This window comes from Sander vitreus, chromosome 6, assembly GCF_031162955.1.
Source record: "Sander vitreus isolate 19-12246 chromosome 6, sanVit1, whole genome shotgun sequence".
NCBI classification, from domain to species: Eukaryota; Metazoa; Chordata; class Actinopteri; order Perciformes; family Percidae; genus Sander; species Sander vitreus.
The window spans coordinates 12614660-12636089 of record NC_135860.1 but is presented as its reverse complement, the minus strand read 5'-3'; the positions used below and the strand labels follow the sequence as shown (position 1 = coordinate 12636089).

The following is a 21430-nucleotide window of genomic DNA, read 5'->3' as shown; positions in this document are numbered from 1 at the left end:
CTTTGCGGCTGGTCAAAACCATAGACTGTAAATATATACAGTCTATGGTTAAAACCAAAACAGTGGACTGGTCAAAACATCCTTTGGTCAAAATCAACACTCTTGAGCATGGGCCAATCCTAGCGCTTGAATGCACCGCAGTGCATGTCCTGCTTTACCTCACTTGTATGCGCCGGATGCTCTTCCACAACGTGTTGAAGTAATCTCACGTGTGGGTTTTTTACACCGTACAATCAGAAGTTGGGTAAAAAAGACACAGATTCATCGGTGAGTATGTGGAGAATTGTTGCTGAGCTCATTAGGCAAAGACTCAGTCAGACAGTGTTAATAACCGATATCCGTATATTAACTTGACAAACATGACATATATTGGATCAACTAGCTAACTGTTCTGTCTAACTGGTCGTCGCAGCGTATTCTGCCATTTCTGTGTCACTACAAACGTGTTTGAACGCCTTGAAGTTTAACATTTAGGGTAGCTATGTCCCCATGAATGTAATTTTGAATTCATTTGAAGTACCATAAAACTATTAGTAAAAATGGTGATTTGAGGCCTAAAGTTACCTCATGATCACTTTTAAATAAGATACCTATGGAAGTGTTTATGTCAATGGGTTTAAGTATTATTATTATAAATTTATTTTACCATAAGTTCAGTGCAGCATGTTGTGACTTACTGTATATATTTAAGTATGTGTACGTATATGTAACAGTTGTGTGCTTCCACGCAAATGCGTCCCACTAACTTACAGCACAACATGGTCTCAAGAACGCAGAGTGGCATCTGTTCGCATACACTGACATTGTTATTTTACACAGGTTTTTGGAAAGATGAAACAATATTTTTTTCTTCTTAATTTTTTTGGGACATTTTTAGGCCTTTATTTCCACAGGACAGATGAATACATGAAAGGGGAGAGAGGGGAGAATAACATGCAGCAAAGGGCCGCAGGTCGAAGTCGAACCCGCGGCCACTGCATCGAGGAGTAAACCTTTTATATATGTGCGCCTGCTCTACCAACTGAGCTAACCCGGCCACTTTTCTCTGCTTTTCAAAGTGTCTGTGTAAATCAGAGTCATGGGTCGGAAGTTGGATCCCACCAACAAGGTGAAGCGAGGACCGGGGAGAAAATCCAGGAAGCAGAAAGGAGCAGAGACCGAGTTGGCCAAGTTTATAACTGATGATGGTGACTATCAGCTATTTATAAAGACACACATCAACTGTGGAAATCTATACTATAAAGTTTAACAATAATTCACAACTTTGACAATGATTATGGCTTTTTTTGTTTACAGATGAAACTGCACCAAAACGCCTGTCAAGTAGAGGCAGGAAAAGGTAAAAGTCTGACTGATTACACAACATGAAACACTATCACTCTGTTGACAAGTTGCTCATTCATGTTGTTATTTGACAGAGCTGCGAAAAGAGTCCAGAACTTGAAAAAGCCTAAAGATGCTGCTGAGAAACAGCCCAAGAAAGGTAACTACATCAGTGTCTACCTCCATGTCGCTTTTGGATCAGAGCCAACGCTTAGAGCAGAGCTGCTCTGGGTCCTCCACACGGTGACTAGACACCAGTCCTATAATGCCAATGAGGAAATCGGGGAATTGTTTCAGACGATATTTCCGGACATCTGAAGTTTTTTTTTGTTTTTTTTTAAGTTGTGATATAGGGTTTAAAATGTTCATTCATAATGGTCTTAAAGTCTTAAATCTGACTTGCTGAAACCTGCAGAAACTGTTATACACAAGGTTTTAGATTCAACTTTATTGTCATTGTGCAGAGTACAAGTACAAAGACAATGAAATGCAGTTTGCATCCAACCAGAAGTGCAAAAAGAGCAGAAAAGTGCAATGTGATATTCAAGTATAGACAGGACAAGAAATATAGTGCAGTGTAGACAGTAGTGTACAGTTGGTTTACAGTAAGTGACGATAATTACAATCCAGCACCTGCAAACAAGAAAAACATAAAATAGTCACACAATGTTTGAAATGTTGTTGCCAAAGTAGTTATTTTTAATCAATCACAATATATACATGGCATTTGTCTGGTACTTTTTCTCTAAAGGATTCACTGATGAGAACAGTAAATGGTTGAAACCAGCTAAGAAGAAGCGCAAAATTGATGAACCCGGAAGTGAGGATGACAGTGATGAACACTGGGAGGAAGATGAGGAGGAGGAGGAGGAGGAGGAGCAGCAGATGAAGAAGGGAGGAAAAGACCAAGGAAAGAAGGGTGCAAAATTAGAAATGAAAGAAGAGGAGGAGGAGGAGGAGGATGAGGATGATGATGAAATGGTTGACGACTACGGTACACTTGATGACGGCAGTAGTGAGGAAGCAGTGGAAGAAGAAAGCGATGGAGAGGAAGTATGTGAAATGATTCTACTATAACGTTTTTGCCAACCACCACTTTGTTATTCTGTATTCAAGACTGGACATTTGACTTAAAATAGTGATTCAAATGTCAAAATTAAAAAATTGCTAAAACTGCAAATTTGCTGATACAATCCCTGATTTCACTTCACTGTTGACGTATTAAACCGTGCTATTGGATGTTGCAACAAAGTCTGTTTCGAAGTTAAGGGTGGTTAATGTGGTAAACATAGTAAGATTTTGTACTTTTCCTTTTTATTTAGCTTCTTCCCATTGAGCGTGCAGCCAAGAAAGCGAAAAAGCTGAAGGAAACCATGGCTCTAGAGAGTGATGACGATGATGAGAAGGAAGATGACGACGAAGAGGAAAAGAAATCAGAGGCTGACATGGATGAGGAAGACACAGTACAGGCCAACATGGATGAAATGGATACATTTAGGCTACCTGGTGTAGAGGAAAGCGAGAGGGAAGGTGAGTAACTTTAGTTTTTATTTTTTTACAATGAGATACTTCTCTTTTAAATCAGCACATTTAATTGTTTTGCAAGAAGTCTGAATCCTTTTTCTTATTGACATTGTTAGGCATCATGTCTCTGGACCTGAAGACAATCCATCAAAGAATAAAGGACAACATTGATGTCCTTTGTAATTTCTCAACAAAGAGGGAGGAGGGGAAAGAGAGAGCAGAGTACATCTCTCTTTTGAAGAAGGATCTCTGTACTTATTACAGCTACAACCACTTCCTTATTGAGAAATTAATGGACCTCTTCCCTCTTTCAGAGGTGTGTGCCTTGTTTCTCTCTCCCTGTAGTACCAAAGACAGCACATTGTGATTTTTTTTATTATTTTTTTTTCCTCATCGTGATCAGAACTGATTGATGCACACCATTTTAATAGTTTGAACATGTGGCTGTTGTCAAGACCTGATTGAGAGTGTGTGTTGAATTAATTGATTTTTTTTGACTTTTTTTTGACTTTTTTTTTTTTAATGAATCTGTTTGTTTTTCTTCCTTTTTGCTTACAGCTGGTTGATTTCCTCGAGGCCAATGAAATTCAGAGACCTGTCACTATCCGGACCAATACACTGAAAACAAGGAGGAGGGATCTTGCACAGGTACAGTAACTGCTCGGGGGGGAAGAGATGGATGAAATGGCCAGTTACAATATTTTCAAATGTTAAAATTCATAATGTGCTTCGTAGTATGTCTTGTAAGTCGACTTACAAAAAAGCACAAATGAAGTAGTGATATAATTGATTTGTTTTTCGACAGCACTATGAGGAAATTACATTAAAACATTAGTTCAATTAGTGCAGTTAGCAGAACAAAAAATAACACTCAAGAGTTGCCTATTCAGAGAAAAAGTGGCTGAAATAAATAGAAGAATATTCAGATGAAAAGATACAAATGTCTGGCTTTATGGCGAGAATTGTCATTAACCAAGAAACCACCACTGAACACAAGGAAAACCTTTGTATTGTGTAGTGTCAAACGCTGCCTTCGGGTGCTCATATGTTGAACTCTGTGCTCTGTTTTTCCTTGTTTAGGCCTTGATCAACAGAGGAGTGAACCTTGATCCACTGGGGAAATGGTCTAAAGTGGGTTTGGTCATCTATGACTCCTCAGTACCTGTAGGTAGGTGTCAGCACATTCATGTCGACGATTTTACTTGAGCTATTAAGGATCTTTTATTGGAAATAAATATCTGAGGCCGACTGTCTCCTCACAAACTCTAACTGTAACTCTTTCCATGTTTTAAAACAGGTGCAACCCCGGAGTATCTGTCTGGTCAGTACATGCTGCAAGGAGCCTCCAGTTTTCTGCCCGTCATGGCGCTCTCGCCACAGGAGGGAGAGCTAGTGTTAGACATGAGCTCAGCCCCAGGAGGCAAGACCACCTATATTGGTAAGATTTGCTGCAGTTATATATTGTTATACTAATGTTATGTTGCATTTCAAACTGTATAATGTAGACTAGGGCTGCAACAAATTATTAAATCATTATGGATTGACCTGCTGATAATTTTCTCAATTCGTGGATTGACTGTTTTGTCTATAAAATGTCACAACATTGTGAATAAATCCCAGTTATAACTTACTAAAGCCCAACAGGATGTATTTTAATTCCTGGTTTTATCCAACCAACAGTCTAAAACCCAAATATATTGATTTTACTGCCACGTATGACGATAAAAAGTAGGGGTGCACGATTCAGAAAATATATTGATTTTTTAGGTTCAAGATTCGATTCAAAATGGATTATCTGTTCAAAAACGATTCTCGATTTAACAAAACAAAAAAAAAACATTCGCAGTATGTAAATTAAGTTACTTGTCCCAATTTAAAAGAAAATAAACACAACAAATTAAATGTAGTTTGATATTACTTCATACAAAAATAAAAACGTTTGCAACTAAAAACTGCAAAGTACCAAGCTTTGGCCAGTTTTCAAATACATTTAATTCAAGTATAAAATAAAACTGTTACATAAAAAGAGCTTTTCGTTCAGAGTTCGGTGGGAGTTTAGAGCATTGAAAGAGTGCGTTGGTTGACTGGCACGTTAGGTCCTTTTAGGTTGTTGTTCGTCTACGTCTTTAATGTTAATCTCCGGGTGATGTCGTACCATGTGAGTTCTCAAGTTTGTGGTGTTTCCAAAATACTTAACTTTCACTTTGCAAAGCCTGCATATAGCATGATTCCTATCAAGTTTCATCTTCCCCTCAAGGTTATAAAAGCTGAAATGTGCCTAAACTCTCGCTTTCAGTGAGGATGGAGCAGGTTGAATAATTCTTTTCTGTGAGGTTTTTCATTGTTTGTGCCGACTAAACTACTTCTGCTGCACTCGTTCTTCTTTTGATTATAACAAGAGTGCCCAGGCATCAGTGTGAATTCGATGCAGCGCCATCTATGGGAATGGTGAGCTTAACTCATTTCAGGACAATAGTATACACGCCATTACAAAAAGAAAAAAAAATATATGAATCGATTTTTGGAATTCTATGAATAGATTTTGAATCGCGATACGAATGTGCATCGATATTTTTGCACACCCCTAATAAAAAGCATCAAATTATTACATTTGAGAAGCTGGAACCAGTGACCGAAAAATAACGGAAACAAACTTTAAAATGAATTAAATATCACAATAGCTTTGTTTCAAGTGCAATGTAGATGAATGCAAACTTTTCTCGCGTGCAAAAGTTTAAATTATTTTTTTTTAACGTCGTATGTGAACGTTCCACCCTCAGCTCAGCTGATGAGAAACACGGGGATGATCGTGGCTAATGACGCCAACGCTGATAGATTGAAGAGTGTGGTGGGCAACGTCCACCGTCTGGGCGTCACCAACACTGTTATCTGCAACTACGATGGAAGGCAGTTCCCAAAGGTATCGTTTATACATCTGTAGAAAAACATTATCTCCGTGGTTTACGTTGACTCTAGAGTTTTAAAGAGTGTACTGACTTTGCCTACAGGTGATGGGTGGGTTTGATAGAGTACTGCTTGATGCTCCATGCTCAGGCACAGGAGTCATCGCTAAAGATCCAGCTGTGAAGACCAGTAAGGTAAAACACCATTCACTGTTTACGTATACACTCGTACAGATGTGTACTTTTGGTTTTAAATAACATAAAAAATTATTATATTTTTTATCATCCCCCCCCTCCTGTTTCCTGACAGGACGAGGCCGACATCCAGCGCTCTGCTCACTTGCAGAAAGAACTGATTCTATCTGCAATTGACTCTGTCAATGCGGAGTCCCCTACGGGAGGATATCTGATCTACTGCACATGTTCAATAATGGTATTTGTACTATATATGCAACAACAATATATTTATTCTTAGGTTTACATGTTCTTTGAGTATTGATCAGAATGCCATCCACCAGGTGGAGGAGAATGAATGGGTGGTGGACTACGCTTTAAAGAAAAGGAACGTCAAATTAGTTCCCACTGGACTTGACTTTGGCAAGGAAGGCTTCACCAGGTAAATAAGATAACCAATGGGTTTTCACATAGTGGTAGAGATATTGAAAGGCCAGATACTCTGATCTTCAACCCTAAAAATGTTTTCCCATTCTTTCAGGTTCAAAGAACGTAGATTCCACCCTACTCTGCGAATGTCTCGCCGATTTTACCCTCATTCTCACAATATGGATGGGTTTTTTGTTGCCAAGCTGAAGAAATTCTCCAATGTAATTCCAACTGCACCAGCAGCAAAAGGTAACACTTTCTCTTACGAGCACATGCTAACTTTTATCATGATAGTTACCCTGTTTAAAAACAACTCATCCTGTGTTTATTTATGTAGAAGAAGAAAGCGCAGATGCTCCTGAGGCGACAGCTGTAACAGACTCACCTGAAGAGAAACCATCCAAAAGTGGCAAGACAAAGAAGATTGTCCCCAGCAAGGCAGGCGGCTTAAAGAGGAAAGCCCAAGCCAATGGAACAGAGGCCAAGAAAACGGCAAACGCCAAGCCAAAAGGCAAAAACTTATCTGCTGGACCAAAAAAGGCAAAGGTCGCCAAGGTGGATGGAGAGACTGTGAAAGGGACAGAAACCAAGAAGCCTGCAGTGAAGACAGCGGATGAAACTAAAGTGTCAAAGGAAGGGAGCAGATTTGAGAAAAAGCAAGGCAAAAAGAGAAAAACACCCATGAAGGCAAAGGACAGAATGGGAAAGAATAAATTCAGAAAGTTGAAGCATCTGTTGGGAAAACAAGGCGGAGAGTGATGGTGTGTACAGCTTGATAAATTGTACTAGATTGTGTAAGAGCTTTGTAGAGCTTCATTATGGACCCAGATCCCTTCAGCTAACAAGTGTGTATGCTGTTGTCATTCAGAGCAGCAATTCTGTATGTGTCAGTCAAATATTATTTGTAATGCCTGTGTACAAATGAATTAGACTGGTTAGTTATGTTATCTCTCCCTTTTTTTTTATTGTCTGTTTGTCTGTTGAGTTAATTGCAGGGTGGGACAACTTCCATAAATCTGTGGAACATAATAAATCTTTTAAGATATCTTTCTCATCACTTGTTTGATTCATCATTCATCAGTGGGAAGTTTTACTTGTCTTTATAGTACATTAACATCTTTTGATTTTTTGATGGGTAGAGAGCTAAATGTATAAGCCAGCTATGGTAGCCTCTAATAGCTTTTGCTTAACCGTCTCTTATTACATATTAGACATCTGAAATGTAGTTTGACTAGTCGTTTTAGTTTTGGTTAGTCCAGTTACAGAATGAGATATCTACAATTTGAAATTTGACTAGTATTAATTTTTTAAACATCTAAATTGGTATCTTTAAATTATGAGTAGTCAGAACGACATTGAAGGTATATGAATTTGAGCTCTGACTAGTCATGATGTAAACATTCAGATATTGGAAAATGTAATCTGATTCTAATATACACTTCAATTGTTCAGTGTTAGAATGTAATACGATCTTGAATTGAGTTTTGACTGGTCATAAATACACTGCAGATATCTTGAGTCATGTCAATTTTAAACATGTTAAAGGGGCTTTCCGTATACCAGTTAGTATTGATTACATTTATTTAGTTTTTACTTGAAAAATACATCCCACTTTGAATGGGTATTTGTGCAGAAAGCAGTTTTGTCAAGAATGTGGAAACAACCAATCAGATTTGTCCATTTCGCACCGGAAGCTGTGTTGTTTACATTTTCTAAGATGGCGGCGGGGATGTATTTGGAGCATTATTTGGACAGTAAGCTGTTTATAATGCCTTAAACATGTTGGAAAACATTTCAACCTACTTAGGTCGTTTTATGCCTTGTCTTTCGTTGTGTATTGTAGCTCCTGGGCAACCGGCGTGCGGAACAGAGTAATTTAGCCGTTTTCTATCGGTGAGCGGGTTTAGGCTCAGTCTATTTGCTGGGATACCGCAGCGCAGGGAGGATGCAGTTTGAGATAGCACAGCACACATACTGTACAAGCGGGGCTGATCTAGTTTAAATTAATTAAACAAGAATATCGGTTGTCTTTGTGTCTCTTGCTGGTTATTGCATTTCGTGTGGATACTAGTTAAAGCGCTATCGTTAATGGTAGCCGGAGGATCATCCAAGGCACACCATTCAGATAGCTATCCTGCTTGTATTAACGTTACTGTTTCATGTTGATCTCACTGAAAGCGGGGTTAAACTGTTGTCTCCCCTTCCACAACACCAGGTATAGAAAACTTGCCCTTCGAGTTGCAGAGAAACTTCAATTTGATGAGAGATCTAGATCAACGCACAGAGGGTGAGAACAATGAACTGTGTACTTTAGTGTGGATTTTAACAATGGATTTTTGTGAGAACGCATTTCGGCTGTACTGTTATAGAGACCTGTTAAAGCAAACTATGCCACCTTTATATATCATGGTTGAACTATGAGATCTATGCAGTGGTTCCCAACCTGGAGGTCGGGGTCCTCAAAAGGATCCCAAGGAAGGTCTGAGGGGGGTCACAAGATGATGTGAAGACAATTATTTCTCTCTTTAATGTTTGTCTTTTCCTTGTGACTTTTTCAGGTTACTGAAAATCCTTCAAATAAAACAATCCAAGACAGAGAATCATTTTTTGATTGAAGTCACAAGTAGACATTTCTTAATTTGAAATGGGCTGTACTCAAAATACTGAAAAAAGTGGGCTGGGATTTCCCCCACACTCCGTTAAATACCAACGTTTTTGTCACAGCCCTCGGCGTCTGATTCTGACATACAACATGTATGCGCGGCCTGACCGGCTATCAAAACAAAGAACAGAGAAACTCAGATTACAACACACACAGAGGGAGTGTGACTTCATTCTCTGCTCAGGACGTCATTACTCCACTATATCTTTACAAAATATGTGTTCACTTTTATATTAATGTTCTGAATGTCCAGTACAGAACCTTTTTAAAGGGTCACCACCAGCCGAAAGGTTTGGGAACCACTGATCTTGAGTTGAAAACTAGTACATACCCCACAACAATGTGTAAACATTTTCCTAAGAACGACATTGTGGTATTAGTTGACTTTTTTCAATTTAGTATAATAAGTCGTAAGTGTTATTTTAATATTAGCCAGTATTCTAGCTATTTCCTGTATTGCTCAATATGAGCTGTTCATGAAAGCTCAACAAGAAAACAGACACCTAATATATTTTTTATTGAGATTAACAATTTTTTATTTTTTAAACAACATACCAAACAATACAATTCGCAACATGAACATATCCTCCACCCTTCGTCATCAACACCCACCCAAACAAAAATCAAGAAAAGATGACACAGTAGCTACAGTATTCCAGACCATACAACAAAATAATAACAAAATAGACAATAAACCAAATAAACATATGTATAAATGACACAATATTTAAGTATATTGTCATTGCAATTATTTCCTGAATATTTGAGAGGTATTTTTTGTTTATTTTCAGTATAAGTTTTATCCCATTGGTAACATTGACTCAACAGTTACAATATTGTTTTACAAGTTTTACCCCTTGTCTCTGTTTTAGATCTAAAGGGACAGATAGACTCTCTGGCTAAAGAGTACACAGCCAACGCCAGGACTCTTTCCTCTGAACAAAAGCTGACCATACTAAGACAGATTCAGCAGTCTTACAGTAAATGCAAGGAGTTTGGAGATGATAAGGTGCAACTGGCCATGCAGACCTATGAGATGGTTAGTATCTTAGAAATCAATGTTTTACATACATATGTAGGTCATATGAATGGGAACACAATTGATAGACCCACCATGCCACAATCAGTCTGCTGAAGTTGCATTTTCTGCAGGTCGACAAACATATCCGGCGTCTTGACACAGACCTGGCTCGGTTTGAGGCTGACCTGAAGGAAAAGCAGATCGAGAGCACCGACTATGATTCCACCTCTAGTAAGGGGAAGAAAGGTGTGTGTCCATTTTATTTGCTTAATATCTTTTAATGTTGGGGCATTATTATTATTATTATTATTATTTAGGGCAGCCAAAACCATAATTGGTGGAATAATAAAAGTGGTTGTGTAATTCCAGCTGAAACCAGACAGAAGGAAAAGAAGACAGCTAAAACAAGGTCTAAAGTGAAGAGTTCAGATGAAGATGGCAGTCCCAAGAGTGCACAGAAGAAAGTCAAACTCCTTCAGCCGTATGTTGTGTATCACATTTCCAGCTTGTGCTGGCCATGTGTTTACTTTTCATGTTTGAAGTTAATAATTGTTAGTCAGTTTTATGATGATACTCCCATTCTCACTTTCAACACCTTTTCCCATCATCAGAGGAGAATTCAACAGCCCTGCCACCAACTTTGGGAATGTGCACCCATCTGATGTGCTGGACATGCCAGTGGACCCCAACGAACCCACCTACTGTCTGTGTCATCAGGTTTCTTACGGCGAAATGATCGGCTGTGACAACACTGACGTGAGTTTTGTTTTATGTCCCTCATTCGATCTCAGTCAGGGGTCACATGAAGTGCCTTTGGGATTGTAATTTACCTTTATTTATGTTTATGTTTTATGTGTTTGCATTAAACAAGAGGTTGGGTTGGGATTTAATATTGTAAAGGATTTGGTTTGAGAATGTAAATGTGGGATAAACATTACAAAAAGGACACTGACATTGCTCTTTTACTTTTGTGGATAAATAAGGCTTTACGTCAGTTGCACTTACTTAGGGATAAACAGCAATAGTTGTTTTTTTACACAGGGGCAATTCAGTGTGCTTTACATAGGTAAAAGCAAAAAAAAGGAACACCCATTTATAAAATATTGTTAATAAAAGAGAATAGAAAATAGGAGAAAAGTGACCCGAGCTCACAACATACACATTGCAAATACAAGCACAGAAGCCACTAGACAAAAATACCTACAAAGAAAGTATGTAATAAAATACAAACAACAATTCTGTAGACACTTATGGTTAAATACACTAATTAGAGACAGTTATGATTATTATAATAATTGTTATTGTGGCATCATATTTGTACTTTGTACAAACAAGTGTGTTTATGGTTTTCCCTGTACCTTGTAGATTCTGTATCAGTATTTCCTACTGGTGGTTAGTGGCATTGCCTTAAAGTCTATAATTATATTTTATTGGATGGAATATTGTAAACATTACCAAGAGCAAGATCCATAAGCAAAATAATGAAATGTTTTTTGTGAAGAGAAAGGTGGAGGTGGTTTTGGTATAGATATATACTAAAATGCTTTATTGTGACATTTCGCATATAAAAAATAAAGAAAAAACAATACATCTTAGAACACAAAAAACCATAAAATGCTACTTTAATGAGACCTTTAATGTGAATGGCCTGTCCAAACAACTTATGATTTAATGTTTGTAAATACCACTCAAGTAACACAAAGGTCAACAACAATGTACTTTTATGGTACAGGCCTGAAATGGAGAAGATTCAATAAGAATAGGAAGATTTAATAATGTTAAATATCAAATAAAAGGGCACATGTCCTTTCTCCCAATAGTCCCTTCAACACATACATGCACTGCAAACCTGAAATTATCTAGACATTACCTGGTGGAGATGTATGTTAGAACGCAAATGTCCGAATCAGTTGGATCGGACATGGAACCCTCTTTACCCTGCCAGCTCCCTAGTAAATAATGTTAATGTAAGGTGAATTTTTCCAGTGGGGAACTAATTATTACAATTATTCGACACCACATGAATATCAGCACAAATGCCCTATCTCACAATGTTAACAAAAGTGAAAAATAATTTGTATATTCGCCCCATGATTTGGATCACTCCAAAATGTGATGGGTTCCTCCTTGGCCTATGCTACACCCTTCCACAAAGTTTCATGAAAATTGGGCCAGTAGTTTTTCGGTAATTCTGCAAACAGACAAAAGAAAATGGACTAACAAAAACCTATTCAACTTGGCTTAGGTAATAATCAGTTAATGTACATAGAGTACATGTGCATCCTTTCCCTTACATATATTTCTTAGATGTTAATCACAAATTAAGAGGCTTAGGAGTCCTGCAGTCTAGTGCCTCTTCCTCTGTGGATAAGGTCACATATGACAGAGTGAGTGATTCATAAGTAGATGCCACACCACACATACTGATGTATCTCCTTTGAAAGATTGATTTGTTTGTAACCTTGTGTTTTGAATCGTTTTGTCTCGACTAAGTGCCCCATTTGCAATGGAATACTTAACAGCACATCATCTTTTTTTTTTTTTTTTTTCTTTACTCCAGTGCTCTATTGAGTGGTTCCATTTTGCTTGTGTGGGCCTGACAACCAAACCAAGAGGCAAATGGTAAGAAACTCAAGCTGTACTATCCTATTTTCACTGTGCGCAATAAAAGTGTGAATTGTTACTTATTCAAGTCAGTCAACTAAATGTTTTTGCTGTGCTTTTTTTATTCATCCATCAGGTATTGTCCACGATGCTCTCAAGACAGAAAGAGAAAATAAACACCTGGAACAAAACGTGGACACTGATCAGATGGAAAATGAGAAGAATATTTCTTCATTAGTTACTAGATTTTTTGTTTCTCATCCTCCTTAACATTTGGTGCTTTTTCTTTTGGTTTATGTAATTTGCCTTGGTCTGAAGCAGTGTGTGTGAAGGAGCCAAGTGGTTACAAATGTATTTAAATATTGATTTTTTTTTTTATAAACTGTTAACGATAATCTTTATTTTCTTCGTTACCTTTGGTGCTCTTATTGTGATTTCTTTGTTTACATTTTGTTTTACTAGTGAATAATAAACACTAAAACAGCCCCCAATGGTTTAACAGTCCCAAGTTGTCACAATAATTTATACTATATTTACATGTACGACTACAAAATAAAAAATAAAAAAAAGTATTTTCTCTGAAAATAGTTAGGCCATGTATAGTTTTTTGCTTTGTTGTATAGTTAGTTTCTTGTGCTTATGCCTTGGAACACTAGTTTTATGTTTTAAGTAAAACAAGAGGGCAAAAGAACATGAAGACAAATGCTGCGTCCTGACAGTATTAGTCATCTGGGTAGTGAGTTAAATCATTTCATTTTAACATTTGATTGAGTGCTGTATAGAAAGTAAGACATTTTGTGAAAAGTATTGTCATTTCTGTAGCTGAAACATTGGTACAGTGGAGAGGGGGTGATTGTGTTGTCAATCATTTGAATACAGCTACTACCTCAAAAAACATGCCTTTGTGGTCCTTTGTGTGTTTTTCATCAGTCTGCTGCGGCAGCTCTAACTTCGTGTTGTATTGTTCATAATTGTCAAACAGGTGGCAGTGTTTCGTGTTTGTTCAAAACGCCCAGATCTATGATGCGCGTGTATGTGACGTCAGAGTTTCGTTGCTTTGGCGCGATGTCCATACTCATTTGAAAACTTGCGGATTAAACCGCCTGCAGACGGCGGAAAGAGCAGGCTACACCTTTGTCTTCAGAGGTCGTTATTGTGGCTAAAGGGACTTCAGCCGCTACAGGTGAGCACTATCTTTATAAGTGAGTGGTTGGCTAAAGTTTAGCTGCAGTCGTTTAGATAAAGTTATAGTCAACAAGGAAAACTACGCAATTGCTTTAGCCCAGCTTGTTAGCATGCTAACTTTGCTATTAGTAGTTTGTCTGGCTAGCTACATTCACAATAACAAACCTGTATTGTTTGGATCATAGAAAGACTTTATCAGTCCTACCGACTAGCATTAGTTGGTAGGTTAGTGTTAAGCATTGTGCACTTTAGCCTGCTAGACAGCGTTAAGACCTAACGTTAACTAACATTTTTAACTTTGATATGAGATACTAACGTTACTTCGCTATGTAGCTAGCTAACGTTACAGTTCAACGATAGATTGTAACGGTACATTCTGTACTACGAACTAAGTAGCAAACGTTAGTTTAGTTAACTTGCGAACCTAATGTGTGTTTATTTTCTGTTCTTAACGCAGGTATGTCGTGGGACTTTTTTGTGCCTGTGTGCGTGGGTGACCTGGTGAAGACTGGGGGGATCAACCAGTACGTGGTTCAGGATGTGGTGCCCCCAAAACAGCTGCCACCATATCTCAGTAGTAAGTAGAGAACTTGTATAGATGTATATATGTATTGTAAGTTCTGGAGCTGTTCTTTCATTTGGGCTGTTGTGTTTGTAATGCAACTACGGTTTTTGTCTCTTCCAACCAGAATTTAAAGCAGCATTGAGAAGCCAAGGGCCTTTGTGTATATTGGAACACTTTGACACATGCTACAGCGTGCTTCAGTAAGTATTAACAATATATACCGTGTTCTAGTTATTGATATTAAGAACTGTGTGAATACAAAACTACTGTCTAATTTTGAAGGCACTGCAACTCAGTGGAGCTGGGTGTGAAAGAGGATACTCTGGAGTTACTAGTACAAGGTTAGACCTTTTCATGGTTCTACTTTTAAATAGACAAAAATACAACCTTTTTATATGCTGGGGTGATAAACACATTGTCTGTCTGGATTTTTCCCCTTTTAGTGGTTAGTGGCCTTGCTGCTTCTCTGCCAGCACTTCTCACCTCCACCTCTGTATCAGCTGATGAGCGCAAAGAGAAACTTAATGCAGTTAAAATGAGTGTCTACCTGCTCTGCAAACTCACAGAGACCTTTGAGAGCGACTCCTATAGACAGAGTATTGTCACGGCACCTGGGAAGGTATGGAAATACTTGAATTGCTGTGACTGACTGTTGCTGTGTTCAACCATTTTAAATGCCCGCATGATGATATATTGGCAAGTTTGATGATCTAGTCAGACCAATAGATTGCGGCCTCTTGCCTGCGGTTAGATGGGTAGTCTTGGTGGTGTGGTTGAGTTTTATTGCACTGCTGTAAGGGCCCATCCACAGTGAACTTGTCACCTTACAACCTCTGCCCCCCAAGAGCAATGGGACGGGATAGGTGGAAGATGTCAAACAATGTGTGGATGTTTGTTTGTCTTTGTGTGTGTTGTATGGATGTATATGTATCAGCTGGCAAGAGGCTATAGTCTCAATATAATTGGTTTGGCAAATATGAACTACTTTCTTTGGTAACCTGAGGGCGTGTATTGTATGTTATTGTGTTGTGTAGGACTTTGTGATAATTAGTGAAGCTTAACCTATTTATCAGGTTTTGCTGCCTTCCACAGGGGGGTAAAAAAGGCAAAGGTGGCGGAGAAGGACTGCTGCAGTGGGACTCTGAGAGAGAGAAGGTGCTGCAGGCCCTCGTCCAGCTCCTGCAGCTGGATATCCGTTCGCTCTGGAGCCTCTCCCTTGTGGAAGAAGAGTTCATCAGGTACTTTGCTGACTCTGACTCTTCTCCAGATGTTCGTCCAGCATTGATAATATTGTAGCCTTAATTGGAGCTTATCTGAAAATGATCTTTGCCTTTCCATTAATATTGTCGTACCAAACCTAATAAGGTTAGATGATCTTTTAACTGTGTTAAATTGCTCACTTTCCATTGTGAACATTTCCTCACAGTCATAGCTTTTTCAGCAGAAACAATATGCAGTGAATATTTCCTTTGAAAAGAGGTTAGATTGTTTTTGGTTCACATGTGAGTTCTAGAACTTTAACACTAGGATGGCCAGCCTCTTTAGGGGTACTATTTTTTTCTAAAGCCTCTTTCCACCAAGCCGTTCGGTTCAGTTCAATACGCATTAGAACGTTTTTTGTTTTTATTATCAAAAGTTGTGGATGGACTGCTCCCTTTGTCCTGTTTTTGTTACTCTTCTGTTGAGGCACCTAGCACACTGATCCGATACCAAAGGTGGAGATAGAAGCACTGCAGTGGATCATTGAGGAATGAAAAGGTTTCAGCCCTTTTCTCAACGCATAGCTGTCCACGGCTTACATCACACGTCCGAGCAATGCAAGAGGAAATGTAAAAACTAAAAACAGCGCCCTACTTGCATCGCTCCTACCATCCAGTCAATCAAGGTGCTATAGTGTTGATGGAAACGCAGCTTTTATCCGACGCCCAAAAACGTCTGTATCCTTTTGTTCGAGCTGATGGGCCATCAACGCATCATCAGTCTCCATCTCTTTAGCATGCAAATGAGTAACTATGTCCAATTCATTTTATCATGCAAATGCATACTTTTGGTGGAAGAGAGTCAGATGACGGTACCAAGATTACTGTAATCTCCAATACTCCTGGCCAATAAATTGGCCTTTTCCTGGGGTGGGGGGGACACCAAAACTATTTGGTTTTCTAAATGTTATTCTGTCATTATGACAATATAGGCATGTGCAAAATAGGTATTTAGGAAAAGTCAGGGCAGGAGGGGAGTTTTTTTTTATTTTTTATAAAACTGCAACGTTAATAGCATGGGCTATGGTGATTGTTAACACTTTAGCTCTTAGCAAAAGATTAAACACAAAACATTTGGTGGTTAGCCTTAAGAATCATCACAAACCTGTATAGTTCTGCGAAATGTTCTGATAGATACAGAACTCGTGTATAGAATGTAGAATTTGATCTGGGTTTCAAGTTACGTTTCATGCAGATTTTGTACCACAACATGAACAAACTTTGAATTCTTTGCTCTGTCCCTTCTCTTAGCTGTGTGACCTGCTGTTGTTATAAACTACTTGAGAACCCAACCATCAGCCATGTCAAGAGCAAACCGACCAGAGATGGTATAATCCACTTACTGGGGGTGCTAATCAAAAAGTACAACCATCTCCTAGGTTAGTCTCACAGTCACATGCTGAGCCTGTGAGCAATATTTATAACTCAGGGAGCATGTCAACCCTGTTAGTTTCAAGAACATAATGTATAAAGAATAAAAAGCAACATTACAATACCTCCTGTTATTCAGCATTCATTGTAAATTTAGCTTTTGGTGTATACTCTCTAAACTCTTACAGGTGCAGGTGTAAAGGTCATCCAGTTGTTGCAACACTTCGAGCAGTTGTCATCCGTGTTTGCTCAGGCAGTGTCTGTGTGGAGCACAGAATATGGAGTCAGGGCTATCATAGGAGAAGTAATAAGGTCAGTACGCATAATTTGTGTGCATATAAAGTTTCCAACAAGCAGTCCTCTTTGTAAATCTGTTTATTGAAATCCATGTTTGGAAGCTTATGCTGGTTATTTTTCACCATTCCTTCAGGGAGATTGGTCAGAGGTCAAGTGAGGAGCTTGCTAGAGAGGCATCGGGGGTCAAAGCTTTTGCTTCCTTCATTGCAGAACTTGGCAGCCTGGTGCCTGAATTAGTGATCCCCAACATTAGTGTGCTCATCACACATCTGGAAGGAGAGGTAATGTTCATCCTGCTAACATTGAATTATTTCTTTACAGCTCCTGAGTTTGCATTAGTGACTCTCAAAGGAGCTAAAAGTAACTCAAGTATGACTTTCTGCTACTTAATTTGGTCATTAAGTTCTCTTTCTCAGGTGCATGTTTTGCTGTTAGAATGCCACATGTCACCCCTCATTTAGGATTTGATTAGTGTTGTCTTGTACAAAATGTGGTACCTTACTGACACAAGAAACTGGAAGAAAAGCTCAAACTCCCTTCCCGGTGACATTTTGCCCAGTGATGAGACCAAGGCGAATACGAGCTTACTGAATGAGAGTTGGGTTCTTCTTTGCCTTGACTGGCAGGTAATCTTGGCAGTGCAGAGGAGCATTCCTGCTCTGCTGTAAGGGCCTGCCTACAGTGACTTGGCTTGACCCAAATTATTCCTTTACAGTCACTGCGGAATATTTGCTGGGCTGAAGCTGACAGTGTGTGTGGGTGTGTGCGTGGGTGTGTGTGGGCAAGAAGTTCACCCAGCTCTCTTTGCTGTTCAGTCAGCAATGAGTTGCTTCTTTGGTAATCTGAGGGCAGAGTTCAGAAAGTTGTTCTGTATTTGCCATTAAATGCTCCAATACATAAATCCTCTTTAAAGACCCCATAATTGTTGTTGGTTGCTGACACAAGAACAAGATTAGGTGCAGACTTATTCCCCATTTTCCACTTTTTCCCAGAGTCACTCAATGCGTGTCGCTGTGTGTGAGGTGCTGGGAGAGATCCTTGTGCGGGTCCTGTGTGGTGACGGGCTGGATGAGTCCGTTAAAGCCGACCGCGACCGATTCTTTGACACACTGCAAGAACATCTGCATGACACCCATTCCCATGTCAGGGCACGTGTGTTGCAGGTCTACACACGCATAGTCAACAGCAAAGTATGTTCACTTATAATGTATCTATAAATGCATGTTGATAAAGTCTCCCGTGGTAATAATTACTGTCTTGTCTGTTTAGGCACTGCCTCTGTGTAAGTACAGTGAGGTGATGGAGCTTGCTGTGGGACGGCTGATGGACAAATCTATAAATGTGGTGAAGAGCGCCATCCAGCTGTTGGCAGCCTTCATTGCACACAACCCCTATAGCTGCAAGGTAACTAAACGCAACACAAGTTTTAGACTCCAAATAGCAGACATTTCTCTCAGATTTCACAGTCTCACAGAAATACGTTTTTGTTTCTTTCAGTTGAGCAGTGCAGATCTGAAGAAACCGCTAGAGAAAGAGACCGCTAAACTCAGAGAGATAAAAGAGCAACTGGAGGGAAAAGCACCATGTGAGGATGAACCCTGATAAGTTTGTTTTTCTTCAGTGACATTTTGCCCAGTGATGAGACCAAGGCGAATACGAGCTTACTGAATGAGAGTTGGGTTCTTCTTTGCCTTGACTGGCAGGTAATCTTGGCAGTGCAGAGGAGCATTCCTGCTCTGCTGTAAGGGCCTGCCTACAGTGACTTGGCTTGACCCAAATTATTCCTCTACAGTCACAGCGGAGTAATCACAGGGATGAAACCGACAGTGTGTGTGTGTGTGGTTGTGTACATGTGTAAGAGGCAAGGAGTTCACCCAGTTCTCTTCAGTGTTCAGTCAGCTGTGAGTTGCTTCTTTGGTAATCTGAGGGCAGAGGTTAGAAACATTTAGCATTTTAATGAAATGAATTTTTAGAGGTGAAGTAAAATTAATAACCAGGTACCAAAGTGCTGTAATTTTAGATGAGAGCAAAAAAAGGAGAATTTCTTTTATAACAGACGTCCGTATTGTAATTGGTTGTCAACAGCACTTGAATGCATGAGTCATCCTTATTGGATTTTAATTCCTCCCCCCCCCCCGGCAGTGGCAGTGATAAAAGCATCTGAGCTGTGGGCCGCCATGGAGCCTGAGCTACTTGTCACTGTCACGACAGAGCTGGAGCCCACAAGTGAAGCAGAGAAAGAGGAGGAGGATGACGACAGGGATGTGGAGGAAAACAAGGAGGCAGAAGATGACAGAGCAACTGCAGTGAAGGTTGCTCAGTACCTCCGTGTCAACAAATACAGGTGAAGGCCTGGGTAGAAGTTGACTGAAGCGTCACTACCTGAAGGAATCCTTTTTTTTTTTTTTTTTTCCCACACTGTCAATTACCCAACAATTTGATGTGGGAAATTTGTTTTCCCCCTCTGCAGGAATGCTGTGCGTCTTTGTATAAGAGCCCACAGCTGCTTCCCTAAATCTGAGATGTTTGCGTCTCTGTCCACTCTCACCGCGGAGACTTTAATGGACACACTGGCTCTCATTTTCAAAGGTAAAACCTGCGCTCAGTTCACCTGACTCATTACTGTCCAGAAGTAATCATTACAAGTGCTGTCTCTTAATGGAAGCAAGGTTGAACACATTTAAGATTTGCTTCTTTATTTCCTCTTGATTGGAGGATTCACATTATCTGTCAGTATCAATTAATTTAAACTGATAGGTCTATAATATTTCACTTTTTATGAAAGTGAGTAGAGGATATATTTTAAAGCATAGAACACTACATGTTAGCACACTCAACTGATAAAGATGAAATGGGACATGTGAAATGCCTTTTCAGATTTTAGCCTTTTTGTTTGACTGTTTTGGGTTAATTACTGTACAGCACCTGCAGGAAAAAATGGTTTATTGGTTGAATTCCTTTATCATTGCTTTTTAAGCCCATCTTACTTTACACGATGTGGTCCCTGATGTTTTCTTCAGGCTCTGACGAGGACACCTCTGAGCTCAGCCAGAACTTGCCACCAACCCCCCAGAAAGAGGCAGAGAAGGAGGGGGAGGATGGGGAGCTGAAGAAGCAGGAGATGTTGGTGCAGTACCTGAAAGACACAGAAACCTTCGCCTTACAAGTGGAAAGAGCAATATCTGTCATCAACACCATGCTCTACTTGAAAACCACTTCAGGTAGAAGGCAATATTCACCAGAATGCAAACCGATTCAAACTTGTGCATTTCAATGTAATTTACGTTTTGACTCAAAACTCAGTAAACTCACATTTGACAACTGAAGTGTTTGGTTTTAGTGGTCCAGGAGGCTGTGCAGTTTTGTGTGACAGTGTGCGAGTTCAGCGTTGCCAACTCTGTCAGTGGGGTGAGGAAGATGTTGCCTCTGGTCTGGTCAACTGATTCTGCCATTAAAGATGCTGTCGTTCAGGCCTACAGGCGCCTGTATCTGAACCCTCAGGGAGAGACCATCAGGTCTGTAAAACTGCCTCACACATACATGACAATATGAAGTGTTGTTAGTGTGATTTCAGATGATTATACATTTAATTTAATATAAATTGTACTGTTAGGTTATTGATTTTTGTCAGTTGCTGAAGTCTCGAGGATTGCATTAATGGTAGTGTGCCTGGCTTGCTAGTTTACATAAGTAAGCTAAAACAATGAAATCATCACAATCTAACGTGTACATAGTCAAAATTACTGGTAATATTGTTGTCATGCAAACAAACGTAACAACACTTGAAAAGATTTGTTTTGCGTTGTCTTCTTAAAATAGCTGTCTCATCTTTCATTAGGACGAAAGCCAACACTCTTGTTGACAGTCTCTCTGAGCTGATGGTGGATGCGTCTCTAGGAACAATCCAGTGTGTTGAAGAAATAGTACGTAACTCTTTTATTACTCTCGTATGGCTTACTTCTGTGTATGATGGTCAATTATAGAAACACAACTATGCAGAGTCTTGAGACATGTTTGTACCAGCCATAAAGTGTACAGTTTTGTTTACCTGGTGTTTACTGTATTTTTTGTTGTAAACATCCAAACTTGTTTCTGGTGGTTTCTTCAGGTGCA

The 21430-nt window shown here is 39.3% G+C and overlaps 3 protein-coding genes and 3 non-coding genes across 6 annotated transcripts in view; all 6 read left to right on the top strand.

Annotated features, from left to right (window-relative positions):
* Positions 1 to 158: 158 nt before the first annotated feature.
* On the top strand, positions 159 to 7407 carry nop2 (NOP2 nucleolar protein homolog (yeast)). Its single transcript, XM_078252651.1, has 16 exons — positions 159 to 267; positions 1059 to 1187; positions 1297 to 1339; positions 1419 to 1483; positions 2075 to 2376; positions 2646 to 2853; positions 2964 to 3163; positions 3406 to 3495; positions 3928 to 4015; positions 4145 to 4285; positions 5628 to 5767; positions 5856 to 5945; positions 6061 to 6183; positions 6269 to 6366; positions 6466 to 6602; positions 6691 to 7407. Exons 2-16 carry the CDS (start codon positions 1079 to 1081, stop codon positions 7110 to 7112), a joined length of 2256 nt encoding a protein of 751 aa, XP_078108777.1. The 5' UTR covers positions 159 to 267; positions 1059 to 1078; the 3' UTR covers positions 7113 to 7407.
* Positions 7408 to 8023: 616 nt separating this feature from the next.
* Positions 8024 to 13144, top strand: ing4 (inhibitor of growth family, member 4). The gene is made up of 8 exons (XM_078252649.1): positions 8024 to 8107; positions 8569 to 8640; positions 9888 to 10054; positions 10168 to 10282; positions 10406 to 10517; positions 10648 to 10792; positions 12597 to 12658; positions 12777 to 13144. Exons 1-8 carry the CDS (start codon positions 8071 to 8073, stop codon positions 12814 to 12816), a joined length of 750 nt encoding a protein of 249 aa, XP_078108775.1. The 5' UTR covers positions 8024 to 8070; the 3' UTR covers positions 12817 to 13144.
* Positions 13145 to 13706: 562 nt separating this feature from the next.
* Positions 13707 to 21430, top strand: part of ncapd2 (non-SMC condensin I complex, subunit D2) — a 25064-nt gene continuing 17340 nt past the window's right edge. The window contains exons 1-18 of the mRNA XM_078252646.1: positions 13707 to 13823; positions 14283 to 14402; positions 14515 to 14590; positions 14673 to 14731; positions 14834 to 15009; positions 15483 to 15628; positions 16901 to 17028; positions 17209 to 17332; positions 17451 to 17598; positions 18310 to 18507; positions 18587 to 18721; positions 18815 to 18902; positions 19460 to 19661; positions 19788 to 19906; positions 20338 to 20538; positions 20658 to 20832; positions 21156 to 21240; positions 21426 to 21430. The exon at positions 21426 to 21430 is cut by the window's right edge and continues 132 nt beyond it. Of these exons, the coding sequence (XP_078108772.1) occupies positions 14285 to 14402; positions 14515 to 14590; positions 14673 to 14731; positions 14834 to 15009; positions 15483 to 15628; positions 16901 to 17028; positions 17209 to 17332; positions 17451 to 17598; positions 18310 to 18507; positions 18587 to 18721; positions 18815 to 18902; positions 19460 to 19661; positions 19788 to 19906; positions 20338 to 20538; positions 20658 to 20832; positions 21156 to 21240; positions 21426 to 21430 (2183 nt within the window). The 5' untranslated portion in view covers positions 13707 to 13823; positions 14283 to 14284. The remainder of the gene's footprint in view (positions 13824 to 14282; positions 14403 to 14514; positions 14591 to 14672; positions 14732 to 14833; positions 15010 to 15482; positions 15629 to 16900; positions 17029 to 17208; positions 17333 to 17450; positions 17599 to 18309; positions 18508 to 18586; positions 18722 to 18814; positions 18903 to 19459; positions 19662 to 19787; positions 19907 to 20337; positions 20539 to 20657; positions 20833 to 21155; positions 21241 to 21425) is intronic.
* On the top strand, positions 15068 to 15396 carry LOC144520137 (small nucleolar RNA U85). The gene has a single exon (XR_013502185.1). It is a non-coding gene; the product is annotated as a small nucleolar RNA U85 (small nucleolar RNA).
* On the top strand, positions 17871 to 18168 carry LOC144520138 (small nucleolar RNA U85). The gene has a single exon (XR_013502186.1). It is a non-coding gene; the product is annotated as a small nucleolar RNA U85 (small nucleolar RNA).
* On the top strand, positions 18948 to 19248 carry LOC144520136 (small nucleolar RNA U85). Its single transcript, XR_013502184.1, has one exon. It is a non-coding gene; the product is annotated as a small nucleolar RNA U85 (small nucleolar RNA).

Bases quoted from the DNA above. Each gene is read 5' to 3' on its own strand.
- nop2 (XM_078252651.1), top strand. From the start codon at position 1,079: ATGGGTCGGAAGTTGGATCCCACCAACAAGGTGAAGCGAGGACCGGGG. The intron at 6,184-6,268 runs GTATTTGTACTA...GCCATCCACCAG, and splicing joins ACTGCACATGTTCAATAATG to GTGGAGGAGAATGAATGGGT. The intron at 6,367-6,465 runs GTAAATAAGATA...CCATTCTTTCAG, and splicing joins GGCAAGGAAGGCTTCACCAG to GTTCAAAGAACGTAGATTCC.
- ing4 (XM_078252649.1), top strand. From the start codon at position 8,071: ATGGCGGCGGGGATGTATTTGGAGCATTATTTGGACA. The intron at 8,108-8,568 runs GTAAGCTGTTTA...CCACAACACCAG, and splicing joins TTTGGAGCATTATTTGGACA to GTATAGAAAACTTGCCCTTC. The intron at 10,793-12,596 runs GTGAGTTTTGTT...TCTTTACTCCAG, and splicing joins TCGGCTGTGACAACACTGAC to TGCTCTATTGAGTGGTTCCA.